Raw genomic sequence first — 16,731 nt, forward strand, 5'->3', positions numbered from 1 at the left:
GACTGGAAAAGCAACACTCTGCTTTGTGGACCAATCAAGCAACACACAGAAATGGGCTAGAAAACGTCAAGCATGTGCTTTCTCTAACAATATTTTGCAATCTTGTAAGCAGTGGGAAAATGAGAGTACTGCGGATGTCTCTGTAGAAGAGGCGGTGTAGGAGGATGTGCTCAGTAGTTTCAACTTGCCCAGCATCACATGGACACAGGGATTCCAGGAAGTGGGGGGGAGGGTTTTCTTGTATCTCCCATCCAACACAACCGAAGGGGGGGGGGCACTGCAGTGAGCTAGGGTGAAGGCTTTTCTGTGGTCAGGGGTCTCTTGCTGCGTTAGATATACAGCAGGTGCCACTATGTATTTTTGGCTTTCAGTGATAGAGAGGTTTGGGGCCCTGTCTAAGTCAGTTTGGTGCTCTGCATCCATTATACGCTGTTTAAGAGATGTCCTGGCCTGCTCATAACCCAGGGAAAGCAGTGGGGTGGGGGAGCCCAAGTGATGTTAATTTCACCAGCAGGGTTCACCTACAGATAGTTTGGTAACCACCCTCCAGCATTAAGGGGACTAGGCCCATTGGGAAGGTTAGTCTTAGCCAAAAATTGAGTATTAGGAACATAGGAAGCTGCCATATACTGAGTCAGACCATTGGTCGATCTAGCCCAGTATTGTCTTCAGACTGGCAGCGGCTTCTCTAAGGCAGGAATCTCTCTCAGCCCTATCTTGGAGAAGCCAGGGAGAGAACTTGGAATCTTCTGCTCTTCCCAGAGCAACTCCATCTCCTGAGGGGAATATCTTGCAGTGCTCACACATCAAGTCTCCCATTCATATGCAATCAGGGCAGACCCTGCTTAGCTAAGGGGACAAGTCATGCTTGCTACCACAAGACCAGCTCTCCTCCCTAACAACCTCCCCAACTCCCTATGTATTAACCATACTCTGGCCTCCACTTTCACCAGGCCTGCCTCCAGCCACAAACCAACATCGGAGACACAGTGAGGTACCTGGAATACTGCTCTGAGGAATTTGGACTGGTCAAGATTCAGAGTGGCCATGATGGGAGACACTGTGCCAGTGACTTTGCTTCAAATAGTTTGAGGGCTGCAGGTACATAGTGGCCTCCTTTTGTCTGGAAGAATTTTAAGATGGCAGCAGCATTCCTCTGGGTGTTTTGGGCAACATAGTTGCCATGGGCCTTCCTGGTGCCAGATGCGAAAGACCACCCCCAGGTATTTGAAGCAATAGACCTGCTCAACTGTACCCTGTTTATGCACAAGGAGTGTGTCTTTGGTCTCCTGGCAATTTGATTTTAGTTTTATGGTAGTTTATTTCCAACTGGTCCTCTTTACAGTATCGGGCGAGGGTCCTCTGTGCTCTTCTAAGTCCTATAGGGGTCTTAGAAAGAATTGCTGCATTGTCTGTGTACAGCAGGATGGAGATGTGTTTCTCTGCAAGCTTGTGGGGTGGGGGTGGAAGTCCAGGTTATTTAAGTGGCCCACCATGGTGTTTACATAGAAGTTGAATACAAGTGGGGCAGGTATGCAACCTTGATGCCCTTACAGGTAGGGACAGTGCTTGACAGATTACTTTGGGGGTTGAATCCGACTTTCAGCAACACACCATGGTGAAAAGTATGGATGAGAAATAGCAGGTTCCAGCTGATCATTTCCTAATTTGAGAACTAGGAACCTTAGTGACCTAGTCCAAAGTAGTGGTGGTGGTGAAGGAGTGTATCCCCAAAGAGTTGCTGAGCAGAAACAGTCAGTCATACAGTGTGGCAAGAGTGCAAACAAATTAAGCAATTACCAACATTTTACATAGTTTGTTAAAAACTATGAATATACTCTAGAGGATGCATTATTTATAATGTTTAACACATAAAGACTTGTGATATCCAACTGGGTCAACTGGAAGTTACAGTGTTACACAGAAAGGCATTATGAATTTATACACTGAAAACTAAGGTTCTTAGTATTACAAAAATATTAATTCCTACAGTTCAAATGAAAGAAGTTGAATATAGCCATTTTTTATTTTCTTCAATATGTTAATTTTATACAGTATTACCCTTTTTTGTAGTCTTGAGTATACTGACAGTTTCTTACACATGCAAGTTTTACTCTGGCCTGAGGTTACAGAATAATAGAACTTAGAATTGGGAGAGACCTTGGAGGTCTGTTAGTCCAACCTCCTGTTCAGTACAGGAATCTGCCACAGCATTCCTGAAAGATAGCTACCAACCTCTGCCTGAAAACCTCTAGAGAAGCAGAGTACCACAGTACAACGCAGACTGCTCCAGTGTCCAAGAGCTCTTATACTAAAGCAGTGACCTTCACTACTTTTCGAGCACGGGCCACTCTGGCAAGATGCGTTCAATGTGAAAGTCATGACTTTGTGTTGACCTCCGCACAGTACTGCGCTTTTCACAGTGCTGAGAGGGCCGTCTCTTAAAAGCTCTAGAACAACAGCACTGGGAAGTGCTACACTTCCTAGCATTCTGTGCACGCATTCTAAGATGATGCTTGGGCTCAAGAGCAGTGTTCTTTTTCATGTATGTGTGGAATGAGTTTTGTTCTGGGCAGCAGTATCAATGCAGTGTTTGCGCACATGCATTCAGAATGGGACCTTCCCAAGTCAACCTGAGCGGGATTTAAAATTAACTAAGCGGACATCAAGCAACTTGTGAGCGCACACATGTGCACCCTTAGAGGGAACACTGCACAAGAGGGCTCTGTTCCCCTTAAAAGAGCCCCACCCTTGGTGTCGGGCAGAACGCAGCACAGCACAGTGATGACGGTAATCTCTACATGTTGAACGGGGGGACTGTGCAAAGTATTCAGCTTTGGCTGAGGCTTCACACAGGGCCAAAACACAATTAGTCGGGAAGCCACACTTAGGGCTGATGGGTGCCTCCACTGGCCCCTGGATCTTAGAATGAAGAACACTGGTATAAGGCATCTTCCTATGTTCCATTTAATACCTCCTTCCAGTGTGATGTGGAGTTATAAATGAACACTCAATACAGTTGTTCAACTAGTTGTGAATCCAACTGGCACTAGTATCATCAGCACACATTCTATCATCATGTCAACAAAGTTATCATGGGAGACTTTGTCCAATGCTTTGTCGAGATCAATACACACACTGTCCACAGCATTCCCATGATCTGAAAACATCTTAAAGTGATATAATGATGTCCAACTAATATATTTCTCAAATTTTCCAATTCCTTGAAGAAACTGCAATGGTGCTCTCAAGTTGATGAGAATCTTTTCTTCTACAGAAAGAATATATAAATACGTTTGAGTGCCAAATCAAGTTTGAGGAGGAGAGGGGGAGAGGTCTTGAGAATGGAGAATGAGGCAGAGAAGAGAAAGTGTGGAGAAGGGGATCTCACTGAGCTCTCTCTCCTAGCTGTTTTCCTGAGGCAGACAGGAAAGGAACTGGGGGAATTGGACTCCTCCTACTCCATAGGAAGAGATGGCTGAGACAACTTCCTGTCTGTGACCTGAGGCATGCGGGCAATACCCATTATTTTAGGATGGGCTCCGATTACGGTGGAAAAAATACTTTTGAGTCCCAAATCACGTTTATATTAGACTGTGGGTTTTTCTGAACATTTGAGAGAACCTCTTGCGAAAATTCTTATGTTTTGGCTCCCCAAGTCTACAGAATTTATATCTTATCAATTTTTAAATTGGCTCTACCTTATGAATGGCCTTAAGCTCTTCATATTATCAGTATCCAAAATCTAGACTATATTCAAAATAGGAGGATACCATTACCAGCAGTGAAAAACTGAAGGATTGTTGCTACTGTATGTGCTTAATTATATACAAATATGTGGCTACATTAATCATCCACATATTAGTATGGAGCTGTAAGACTGCTGAGCTTCAGTTAACCTGGAACCAGGTTAACTGAAGCCCAGTAGTCTTATAGATAATTGATAAATCTATATCTATAAATATAGATCTTGATAAAGATTTTGTAACAAAAAACAGAAGTTCAGGGACTCTGGATCCAAATAAAGTGCACCATCATCACACAGAGGCAACCACGTGGTATCTCCACATAGTACTGCAAGCTTCCAGTAAAGTAGCCCCTTTACAGGAAAACAAACCCTGTACTACCCCAGTGGAAGATGGGACAGGGTGTGGCAGGAGATGTGTGCAAGGAAGGATAAGTTGCTCTGAAAGCTTTCCTCAGGGAAAGCACAGCTTCCTATAAAGGAGCTCCTGAGTTCTTCTAGATCAGGGGTTACCAACCTGTGGTAGTCCAGATGTTGCTAAAATACAATTCCCATCATACCCAAATACAATTTATTGTGGCTGGGGATGATGGGAGTTGTAGTTCAGCAACATCTGGGGTTCCATCAGTTGGGAAACCCTGTTGTAGATAAACAGGTACAGAAAGCAAGGCTTGAAAAATCCCAGGCATCAGGGAGCTATGGCACCTAGAAATTAAACTGTAGCAGTGGAGAAAAGTGGCTTAGTGATTTCTCAATAGCAATTTCACCCCATCAGTGCCCATTCTCCTCTCTGCTGTTGCACCACCTCCTCTCCCTACCACTGCCCCAAGTCCACCTTGACATGCCCCCCACCAGGTTCACCATGTAGACAAACCAACCCCTTTACCATTTTTCTTGCAGCAATATTGCAAGGAGCAGCCAGATTGCAAGAGTGACAGTTGGTGCAAGAGTGGCTGTTGCTGCTCTTTGTAGGCAAGGATAGCAAGCTGCTTGTTTCCCTGAAAAGGGCAACGGTGGGCAGGTGGTGTTGATTGCCACATCTTTGGAGGAGGAGGAGACCATATGCTTGCTGGCCGGGTGAGTAAGGAGGCCGGCCTTGTGAACAGCTGGGCTTGCTGTTGCTGCATGGAGAAGAGGAAATTCTGGTTTGGGTATTCCTTCCCCATCAGGAAACAGGTGCTGCCCCTTTTCCTCTCCCACCTTCTCATCCTGGGGCATGATCTGACATCTCCCACTGCTGCTGTTCCAGCTTCAGGCACTCTTAAAACATCAGTACAGGTGCCTCTATTGCTTGATCACAAGCAACCAGTTTGCACACTTCCTATCCATCCATCACCACTGCACTTTCCTGGGTTTTTGTCCCCCAGGAAAGGTATCAATGGGACACAAGGTGTGCAAAGCTAGAATAGCAGTGGTGGTAGCAGTGTCAGGCATGAAAGAGAATCCTGGGAGGTGGGAAGCAAAAAAGGGGCAATTTCTTAAAGTAATGTTTTACCTCCACTTAACAGTAATTCTTTTGTTGAAGCTGAGACAATGAGATGTGAACACTCTCCCCATGTACAGAAAATGCCTTTCTTCCAGCTTTCCCTTTTTAATGCTTTTTGAGGGGTGCATGCTCAGTAATGCACTTTCAAAATATTTACAGAACTTAAATGTGTTAAAAAGGTATGAGATCTGTTCCCTCCCCCCTTCCTAATATAAGTGTGCTACCGTCAGTCCTCCTGACTAGTATAATCAGAAGTAGAGTTGGGGGGGGGTTGCCTTAAGCATCCCTGTTTCTGTTCTAAATATGTTACTTGTAAAGGGGATAAAGGGATGCCATTTACCCTCCCTCCCATCACAACGTCTGTCCACTACTTTTGTCAAGTGCCCACTATTTCGCCCCTCAATTCTTGGGCTGGCTCCTAGATTTAAAGAAAATCACCATGACCTGCAAAAAGCATCAAGAGAAATTCAGAAGGAACTACAGGTGCAGACTCACTATGAGGTATAGCTCAAAATCATGAGAATTCCATGCAGCCGTACGCTGAGATGCCATGAAGATTTGTAGTGTCCACTGGTAATTGCATAACCACCAGTTATGCTCTTTCTAGTTTTTCACTTTTACTGGACTATTCGTATAAAACCAGTATGCATACAGCAGTTATCAACCAAGGGTATGTGTACCCTAGGGGTCCCTAAAACAATTATACAAGTTACACAGAACCCACAACATACACTTAAGCGGCCCCATGCTGCAGTATACATCTATCCAGTCTTCCACTGGACTATACTTGCCATCAGCAGGCCTGGACTATTGCCTATCTGCTCACCCCTCTCCTTACATTGCCAGCAACCAGGAGAGCTGATCTTGTGATAAGGAGCATGAATTGTCCCCTTTGCTAAGCAGGGTCTGCCTTGGTTTGAATCTGGATGAGTGACTACATGTGAGCACTAAGTGGTATTCCCCTTAGAGAATGGGGCCATAGCTCAGTGGAAGAGCATCTGCATGCTTGCATGCAAAAGGTCCCAGACATCTCCTGGTAGGGCTGGGAGAGACTCCTGCCTGAAACCTGGGAGAGCAGCTATCAGTCAGAGTAGGCAATACTGAGCGAGATGGTCTGACTTGGTATAGGGAAGCTTCCCATGTTCCCTATGATGCACACATCCTAAGGCTGCACCTGCACACTTCCTCCACACCAACACAAGGAATGTGTGCACAAATAATGAGCTGTCATGCCAAGGCAGAGGCAACAGTCAATCAACAGCATCAGGTGGTCAGTGCTGGGTGAGGAGAAGAGAGAGAAGCCACATCAGAGAACCAGTAGGAGAGGAGAGGCGAAGCAGCATCACTGCCAAGAATGGCTGTGGAGAAAAGCAGTATCAGCTGCAGTCCTACAGAGGAGGAAGAGAAGGTGTGGGGTGATGGTAGCAGCAGACCAGTGGTGAGTGGGAGGCAGAAGAAGGAAATGCCATCATCAGGAGCAAATCAACATCAGCTGTAAAGGCAGCAGCAAGTGGTCATAGCAGCAACAGGGGATGCATAGGTGCATCACACATTTTCTTTAATGAAAATAAATTTCCTTCATCCATCATGTCACTCCACAGACCCCACAAAGAAAGCAAAAGCACTCCCCTCATTAAAGGCTGCTTTAGTCCCAAAAGCTTTTCAGGCTGCTGGAGCTGGCTCCCCAACCCCCTCCCTCCCCACATAGCTGCTCTTTGAGTTCACACTGCCCTTGCTGGCTTGCTGTTTGTTACTTTTAGATCCCACTTCCATCATGAAGATGAAGGTCATTTCTGTGGGGTTCCCATGAATGAAGCCTGCCCACATCCCATTCAGGGGTAGGATCAGGAACTGTAGCAGATGGGCTTCAAATTCAAATTCTGAATTGCTGGGCAACAGAGCCTAAGCCTGTTTGCTTGGAAGCAAGTCCAACTGTGCTTAATGGTGCTTACGCCCAGGTAAGCATGTATAGAACCGGGGGTGCGAGGACAGGATTGCTCTCACACAAGTTAGATTTTTAGTTAAGTTTTAAAGATTAGTTTTGCTGTAAGGTATTATATTGATGTTAATGGTTTACCTTTGGCGTACCTTGCCTTATGTCACCATAAGAGGAAACATTAAAATTGTAAAGAGTTAAAGGGGTACACAAGTTGAAACTGAGACAGGAGGTTATTAAAAAGGTTGAAAACCCTTGATTTAAGAATTGCCTTCATCATTAACAGCAATGTAAGCATACTCTAGTAGACAAACTAATCTACATCATCATACAACTAATGATAGATGAGGCAGCCTCTACAAAGATTTTACTTGAAAGAGATGTAAATCCAGCTTTTTATCTATCAGTTTTGACTAGCCAATCAATTAAATATTTGGTTAGGAATAGCGCTACATATTATGCCAGCAAAACATCTGTTTACCAATTAACAGTGATGAGGTGGGGGAGGGACATTTGCTGGGGAAAATCAGTACACAGCAAGGGGATGCTTCTACCCACCCATTACATTTTCTATGCAAAGGCCCCAGGTATTTCTAGACAGGGCTGGGAGAGATGCCTGCCTGAAATCCTGGAGACGCAGCATCAGTCAGTGTAGACAATTCTAAGCTAGATGGACCAACCATTTGACTCCATATAAAATAGTTTCATATGTTGAGTAGTCTGAGGGAGACACTATGGAAGGGAAGGTGGAATGACTCCTCTCCTGCAAAATGCCATACACAGTGATCTACATTACTGTTACTTGTTATGTGCAGTGTAATTCTGTCAGAATGCTATTTGAATTCAGGTAGTTTTAAGATACTGAGTGAAGAACTAAAATACCATCATTTAAAAAGCCACTGCTTCTCTCCAACATAGTTGGTAATTACTTCCAAACCCAGTTCTTCAATTTTATATAGCTTTAAGTTCTGTGATCAACTTTAATTTACTCTCAATAATAAATTGGGACTAATCAAATTAGTACTCAGTCGTAGAGTTACCCACAGTATTATAAATGAACAGTCAAACCCTCAATATGGTGCACATAGCCATAAAGCCAGTTAAAGTGATGTGGAGCACAGAGCTTGGATAAGCTACAATAGGGGCTTTGGTACTTTAAAAACAAGAGGTTGTCAAGCCCCTGGCAAGCCACAATACATGTTCAGCTTAGAGGGCCACAACTTCTGCAAGCCTCCTACATTCCAACGTTTTCAAACCTCCAACTGGAATAAGGTATTTCAGGAGTTAATGGATAAAAATTTGCACAGGCAACAATAATGCTCAGGAAACTATAGCTTGCTTGACCAGACAGAATCCCAAGCAAGTGGTTTTGTGCCCGTAGCTTTAGAAAAATATATATTTCAAATAACAGCCAGTGTAAAGTCTTATTATAAACTCAGTGTTCTGAAACCATACCAAAGTGCCTTGGGTAAAATTCTTACCTGATTTTATTTATATTTAGAACGGGAAGAGAACAGATTTGAACTTATATTAACAAGAAGGTTTCCAACACCATACTCCTTTTGACTAATAATAGGGAAGCTTAGTCATAAAAAAAATTAAATATATTTACATGACAATTAAGTGTATGTCTCAAATATATCCAACACTGCTGTCTAGAATGTAATAGAATCACACATCTTTCTTTCAAAGATTCATTTTTCCATCTCAAACAATGAAAAACTCCTTATGTTCTAAAACAAGATAATGGCCAACTAGTGAACATTACACTAAGGATATTTCCTATTCACTTTATTACAGTAAGTAGAACTTGAAACATGGTTCCAGGCAAATTCCCAACAGCTTCTGAGCAAACCAAGTATCACACACACAAATATCCAGCAAGATCGCCAAGTGTAGACACATCTCTCTCTCTCGCCATACGAGATTTATATCTAGTTGGTTTCAGAAACGTTTCCATAAGTTAAAATTCAGTTTAAGAAAATGCCGTGAATAATAATGGCATGATGATTTTGCTTCTAAAGATGAAATCTACAGGGCGAGCCCATTCATTGCAGGGTGGGGGAGAAGAAAGAAAGGATGCAATCTGATATAGAACCAGCAGCAACCCAAGGCCTCCGGGGTCTGACCCTTCTTAGACAGTGTCAGGAACAGAAAATAAAAGTGTCACGGATTTCCACTTTTAAAAGCCCGAGGTCTATTATCAAGAGGAGCATGCAAAAGGAGTGGGGGGTGGGTGGGGGTGGAAATCAATACTCACTGCTAACTTTCATGCTGCCAAATGCTGAAGGCTGCTGCACCGGTTTGCAGCTCTCTGCAAAGGAGGTGGTTCTGGGCCGCCCTGACATGGTTTCAAATCTTTTTTGTCGTCCCTCCCCTCCTCGGGATCAACTCTCCTCCTTTCTCGCTTCTCTTCCTTTCCTTTGCCGTGTCTTCCTCTCAGGTGGCCAGAGAGGAGGAAGCGTGTAGAGATCCAGGCCTCCCCCCGCTCCTCGAGTCTCCCCCCCCCACCCCGCTTCTTCCTTCCTTCCTTCCTTCGCTTTATCGTAGGGGCGCCGCCGCCATCCTTTCCCTTCCCATCAGCAGCAGGCAGCAGCGGCAAGCAGCAGCGGCAGGAGCAGTGCCGGGGCCCGCGGCGGCGGCCGCCTCCACCCCGCCCTGCACGCTCCAGCCGCCCACCCCCCCGCCCCTTTTCCGATGCGAGGCTGGGGGGAGGGGCGGGAAGAGGAGAAGTGAGCGCCGGGCTTTTCCCCTCCGCGGCTGCTCCGGCGGCCGCGGCTCCTTCTTGCCTTCCTTGGCAGCGAGTCAGTCACATGAGGCGGCGGCAGCGGCGGCAAAGACTCCCCTTTTTCCCCTGGGGGGCGGGGGGAGCGGGCTGGGGAGACACCGCCAAGGGCCGGACTACTTCCCCCAGCGGAGGAATAAGGCGCTCGTGGAGCCCGCTGGGGAAGGGGGCCGAGGGCGACCCCGAGAGTCCTGGGGCTGCGCGAAGGGGAGGCGGAGGAGAGGGCGCAGCACCAGATGCGGGGCGGCGGCCAGCCGGCCACACCGACGTACAAGGCAGGCGGGCTCCTTCCTTCCTCCCTCCCTGGCCCGCTCCCTCCTTCCTTCAGCCGCGGGCTCGCTTTCTCCTCAGCGCGGGGACGCGGTGGGCCCTGTGCTCCTCCTCATAGTGCCCGCAGGGCGGGCAAGTGGCGTCCGGAGGGGTGGCTCAGGCGGAGGGCGCTGCAGTGCGGTTGGTGGACGACGAGAGCGGCGGGGCGGGCCATGGCGCGGCGGCTGCTGCTGCTGCCGCCGCCGGCGACTCCTCCCGGCTCTGCTCCGCCGGTGGTGGTGGTGGCGGCGGCGGGTCGCACTCGGCCCCTCCTTCGCCGCCGCCGCCTTCCTCTCTTCGCCCGAGTTCCTTTGTCCGCTACGCGCTGTGGGGCCGCTGCAGCTTATTCTTCCTACTTGCTGCTTCTACGGCGGCTGCGGCTTCCTTCTTGCGCTCTCTGCGCTGCTACGCCTAGCCGCGCTTACGCAGCCTTTCTAAGCCCCTTCTGTGAATGCTGAGCCGAACGCCCCATTTCGAGAGACCCGAATGTAATCGCTGCGCTCGCTTCGCTGCTACGCCGGAAAGGGCCCCCCCGCTTGGAATCTCCAGCCGCACTAAGACTTGCGCAACCCGGCTAAGCCTCTTCTGTGAATGCCGGACCGAACGGCCGAGTTCCGCCAAAGCCGAACGAACTCGGGAGACCAATCAAAGAGACTCGTCATGGAAAAGCCTGCCCTCTAGCTCTACATCGGGGCCAATCGTCGATAACGAAGGGATCGTCCACGCTATGCTTCGCAGCCAATCACAAGAGAGCTATGAAAAAATAGCCATACTTCACGCCCTACTCTTTTGGGGTCCAATAAAAAGTCTGTCCCACAGCAGTCATTAAGGCGAAACCAATGGAAGAGGCCGATGTTTCCCACGACGTCGGGACGAGATTCAAAGACAGGCTGAAGTAAAATGGGTGGGACTTGTTCCGGAGATTCTACCCCCTACCTTTTTGCCTTGATATAGAAGGCAGAGAAAGAATCGAAAGGGATTTCGCCTTTTAGGCACGTCCCTGGAAGGGGCGGGGGGCGCTAAGCTCGCTTGGTTCTAATTGGTGTATTGCTCCTAAAGCGTTGTAATCCGATTGGACGGCAGAAATAAGGTGGCTGAAAGCGACAGCCAGCTGTCTCTTCCAACGTAATGCCCAGCTAGCTCTCGCCTGTAAGGCGCGTTTTTATTGGAGGAGCCTGCAGTGCTATGATGGGTGGGGACGTGTCCGAGCATCTTAGCCTCGCCCCATTTCTCCTCGCCTTTCTCTGGCCTGGAAGGAAGGCGAAGGCGGCTCGCTCCCTGTAGGTCAATGCCTTGGTTCTGGCCGCCTCTTAGGGCCAATGCATTTCGGTGTTTCTCCGCTCGCTCCTCTAGCGGGTGGACGCGGCGGCCCTCTAGGCAGCACTTCTCAGTCACTGCACAGTTCGAAGGCTGAGCTGTGGGGAGAGGAGGGGGCGCCGAAATGCTCCTTACACTGGCAGGGTTGGAGCCCAGGGGGGTCCGTCGGGCGGGCCCCAAATCCCGCTTCCCGCAGAAGCCAGCCAGTGCTTCTCAAGCAAAGCATGAAGGCAACAGCCCACTGCCCAGGGTTGCCCCCCAGCATTTCCTGTGCAGGCCGGGATACTGCCGACACAGAAGTTTCATTTCGGGTGGCTAGTCGCTGCTGACAGTTCTCTCCTTCATGAACATATCATTTATAGAATTCATCAAAGGAGCTTTGCATTGCTCAGTCAGATCCAAGGGGCATCTTGTTCAGAACTCGTTTTATCATAACATTCCCACCCCTGTGCAGCCCTCAGGGACATATTTTTGGGTGGCACAGAGGGCTTCCTATGGAAGCTGGGTGGCTGTCAAAATTGCTCCTTCCCCAGTGACCTGGTGCAGCTAGTCTGGAAGTGCCATTCGTTTACTTCTCACTGCACTGGTGCTTCCTTGCTCCGGATGTCAGCCAATAATACTGAAATGCAACAAGAGATTTGAAAACCTGTCTCAGTAAAATGGCTAGCCTAAGAAAGCCTTGTTCAGTGGCGGGGGGTGCCTTTGGTTTATATGAATAGTTGTGAGTGTGGCAACTCCAACTGAGCTCCAAAACCCAAGAAAATCTGATGGTCCATGATGTTCACGTCATGAGGTGTGTGAGATCTTATGTCCAGTCTCAGATGCTGTACTAATCTACAAAATCATAACCATGGAAACACCACTTGGCTAAGTCCTCCATGCTCCAATGTACCACCTATGTAGGCTGGTGGCCCAAAGAAATGTAGTCAGTCTGCCTTCACTTTCTGGATGTAGAAAATCCTATAATAATGATAGTGGGGGGCGGGGGGAGAGATCCAGCTGTGGTCTTTACATTTCTTGTCTGCTTTTCAACTTCTGCTTCTCATAATAGCCTTTTTTCTATGGATTCAATAAAAAAACCCAGACACACGTGTTGAGCAGGCAATTCCAAGATAAAATGCCCTGTTGAGCACAAATAGAAAGCTTTGAGAAGTCACAGAAGGTTGGGGGGGTCAGGTGAGATAAAAGAACAGAATGATGTTTTACATTTCCATCAATAATACAGGCATTCCTGGGCCTGTGCAAATAAGGTCTCTCATGCTAAGCAGACAAATGTCTTGGTGGACCCCTCTGAGGAGAGCGTTCCACAGTTGATAGGGCTATCACCATCCATCCATTTAATACCTTTTTAAATCTAAAAGCTCCATAGAAATGTAGGCATGGGAAAGAGGACAGGTACTCTTATTGATTGGTAATTGGTTAACAAACTGGAAGTAGAGAGTAGAAATAAATAGCAGTTTTCGCAATAATGTAGAGGCCTCAAGGATACCTGCTTGTACCCATAGTAATTAATGTGTCATCTGATCACTTAAGTTGGAGAGCTGGTCTTGTGGTAGCAAGCATGGCTTGTCCCCATAGCTAAGAAGAGTCTGCCCTGGTTGCATCTGAATGGGAGACTTGATGTGTGAGCACTGCAAGATATTCCCCTCAGGGGATGAAGCCGCTCTGGGAAGAGCAGGAGGTTTCAAGTTCCCTCCCTGGCTTCTCGAAGATAGGACAAGATTTTTATTTATTTTTTTAATAGGACAAGATTTTTTTATTGAACCAACAAACTACCAAGGGCTGAGAGAGATTCCTGCCTGCAACCTTGGAGAAGCCACTGCCAGTCTGTGAAGACGATACTGAGCTAGATAGACCAATGGTCTTACTCAGTATTTGGCAGTTTCCTATGTTCCTAGAGTATTATTTAGAAGTAATCCGAAGTAATTTATATAAGATTACAACCATATTCTTCAATTATTTAGTGTTAGCACAATTTTCAGGTGACACTAAATTACTCAGGGTACTAAAATCCCAAGGAGAGTGTGAAGAACTCTTATTTATTATTTATTTATTTGAAATATTTATACCCCACTCCTCCAGTACATTACTGTTCAGGGTGGCTCACAACAATAAAATAGATACAATGTAAAAGAAAACTAATAAAATTAACCAAATTAAGAAAACAAGTTAAAAGTCCAGGCTAAAACCACAATCAGAATTAAGTTTCAAATTAAAAGTTAATTTAAAAGCTAAAAATTGAGAATTATTAAGATCTCTCCAAAATATATGAGAGATCAGGCAGCACAATTACAGGTGAGATGCATTGTTCAAACATTCAAAGAAAAATCCCTAACTTCACATCTGTTGGACGGAGTTTAATTTTGCTGTGACCACCAATGGTTTTATTTTGCTTGCATTTTACTTGTTTTTTAAAAGTATTATCACAACACCTTATTGTATGACTGCTGTGCACTATGGGGCCCTCCAAACAAAGTGCTCAATTAAGGGGGATGCTTGTATGGTAATGTTTATTGCCAGAAAATTACGCTATGATGGATGGACAGGTGGAAACTGCTCTGAAAGCAACTTCATTTCTTCATATTGGAAAAACTTTCCCTGGACAGAGCGTAGCTCAAGATGAGCCTTGGGAGCAAAGGAGCTAATAGCAACTTGTCCTAGCTTCATCCTTGGCCCTGCTTATTATCACATGACAATAATATACATATACAGAGGGTATATGAAGGAATCACTGCTGTAAACCAAGCTGAAGGATTATAAGGTTTGGGCTAGTTTAAGGATTGTACAGGTCTCCAGAGCCTTAAACATCAGTCTTTGGGGGCTTTTGCACACTTCTGTCTGAGCTGTGATTAGCTTCCAGGACTTGGATGAAAAACAGACAAACCATTTTGATTTTCATGTGACTTGCTTAACTGTTGAATTGAAGGCTCTTTTCAGTCATACTCATTTAAACATGAACAGCAAAACTTTGGCTTATTCTGTAGCCCTTTTGATAGCACCACAGGTGTGTACCAGAAGTACCACCATCACGCAGCTGGCAGCATTTCTGGTCACAACCATTTGTCCTTCCTTCTCTCTGGCTGCTCTGGTCTGGTGATTATGACTATGTCCTCCTCTATTCTGGCAAGAGTGAAGTTCAAAGCATCAACACTGAGCTATTTTGGTCCAGTTTGTGGGAATGAGTGTGAACAGCAAACTTGACGGGAGAGGTGAGGGTTTTCTCAGCCCAGCAGGCTGCTTGTTGCTGATCCTCCTAGGGCCTGATATTGCCAGTTTACTATTTGGACTGAGTAGTAAGCTGACATGCCTTGTCTCAGAAAATTACCTGAATCCAGATGGATCGGGATATCCCCTGATAACTGAGCAAAGAGGCACCTTTTTAAAGTGATGATTTTCTATATTTAGCAGCGGGAGAGCAACTGGCCCTAGCCATCCCCATCACAGCATCGCTCCAGTGGCTGTTGCTGGTGGCTGTCTTATGTCCATTTTTTAAGGGATCTTGTGAGCCCTTTGGGGACAGGGAGCCATTTTATTTATTTATTTAAATCCATGTAAACCGCTTTGGGAACTTTTGTTGAAAAACGGTATATACGTCTTTATTGTATTTGTAGGAGAGCAAAATTTCATAGCAATATATAAATATGTCCCTAAAACTCCTACAGCTGTTTGCTTGTTTCTTGACTAGCAGGTAGTTGCCAGTTCTGAAAACAATGGAACAAATCAACCAGCAGGAATCAGGCTTGGCTTTTTTTTTTTTTTTTTTTTTTTACCATTACAACAAACTTTGACATAAGTTAGGCTACAAGTATATGCTTGGCCTCAGTCATCTAGTGAGCATCATTCAAGTGAGAATCCAAATCCAGATATCCCTTGTTGAAGTGCAACATTAAGTGATCCTTATCTTTTGAACTGATTCATATTCCTATGGTCTTTAAACACACCAAGAATACCACAATAACATCTTGCTAAGTATTCAGAGATCATGCTTCTTGCTTGCTTTCATCAATTAAAAAAGGTCATCCTGCATATTTTATTTATTTATTGTTCAGTTTATATACCACCTTTCATAAAACATCACAAGGTGGTTTACAAAGGTTAATACAATAACATTCCATAAAATCACATTTAAAAATTAAAATAAAACCATAAAAACAGCAATAAAAGCAAAACAGAGCAGCTGGAAGGAGAGACTGGCATCCCCTGAGGGGTAAAAGCCTGAACAAATAAAAGTGTTTTCAGTTTTTTAAAGCATCCATAGACACCAGAGACAGGACACCCACCGGAAGAGCATTCCAGAGCCAGGGGGCAACAACAAAGAAGGCCCTGCCACATGTGCATGACAATCGAGCCTCCCTCACTGTCATCAAAGCACTCTCCGATGACCTTGTTGGGCGGGTGGAAACCCTTGGGAGCATGCGGTCCTTCAGATATCTATGGCCCAAACTGTTAAGGGCTTTAAAGGTAACCCGGAGAGACCATATTATGCCTGTTTTGAAACAGCTGCACTGGCTGCCGATACGTTTCTGAGCAAAATACAAAGTGCTGGTTATTACCTTTAAAGCCCTGAATGGCTTAGGTCCAGGTTACCTTAGAGAGCGCCTTCTTCAGTCTGATCCCCACCGCACGCTAAGATCATCTGAGGAGGTCTGGCTCCAGTTGCCACCAGCTCGTCTGTTGGCTACCCAGAAGCAGGCCTTCTCTGTAGCTGCTCCTGGACTGTGGAATACGCTCCCTGCAGACTTCCGTAATTTGAATTCTTTATTGGAATTTAGGAGAGCCCTTAAGACCTACCTGTTCTGCCTGGCCTTCCAGTGCTCTTAAATTGTTTTAAAGGGTCTTTGATGTTTGTGAACCACCCTGAGCTATTTTGTAAGGTCGGTCTAAAAATCAAACAAACAAATAAATAAATAATAACCAGGATCTTGAATTGGGTCCAGAAACAAATTGGCAGCCAGTGTAGCTCTTTCAAATTAGGTGTAATATGCTCTGAGCGAGCATTTCCAGAGAGAACCCTAGCCGCCGCATTCTGCACCAATTGAAATTTCTGAATATTCTTCAAGGGCAGCCCCACATAAAGCATATTGCAGTAATCCAACCACAACATGACTAAAGCATGGGTAACCATGGCCATATCTGCGTTTTTGAGAAAGGGA

General features: G+C 45.9%; 1 protein-coding gene across 2 annotated transcripts in view; it reads right to left on the minus strand.

The window, feature by feature from the left end:
- The window catches only part of GSK3B (glycogen synthase kinase 3 beta), a 156,081-nt gene extending 146,387 nt beyond the window's left edge, over positions 1 to 9,694 (minus strand). For both annotated transcript variants that reach the window (XM_053292761.1, XM_053292760.1), the window contains exon 1: positions 9,428 to 9,694. In XM_053292761.1, the coding sequence (XP_053148736.1) occupies positions 9,428 to 9,515 (88 nt within the window). In that variant the 5' untranslated portion in view covers positions 9,516 to 9,694. The remainder of the gene's footprint in view (positions 1 to 9,427) is intronic.
- Positions 9,695 to 16,731: the final 7,037 nt, after the last annotated feature.

The sequence above is a fragment of the Hemicordylus capensis genome, chromosome 2 (genome assembly GCF_027244095.1).
Source record: "Hemicordylus capensis ecotype Gifberg chromosome 2, rHemCap1.1.pri, whole genome shotgun sequence".
In the NCBI taxonomy this organism is placed as follows: Eukaryota; Metazoa; Chordata; class Lepidosauria; order Squamata; family Cordylidae; genus Hemicordylus; species Hemicordylus capensis.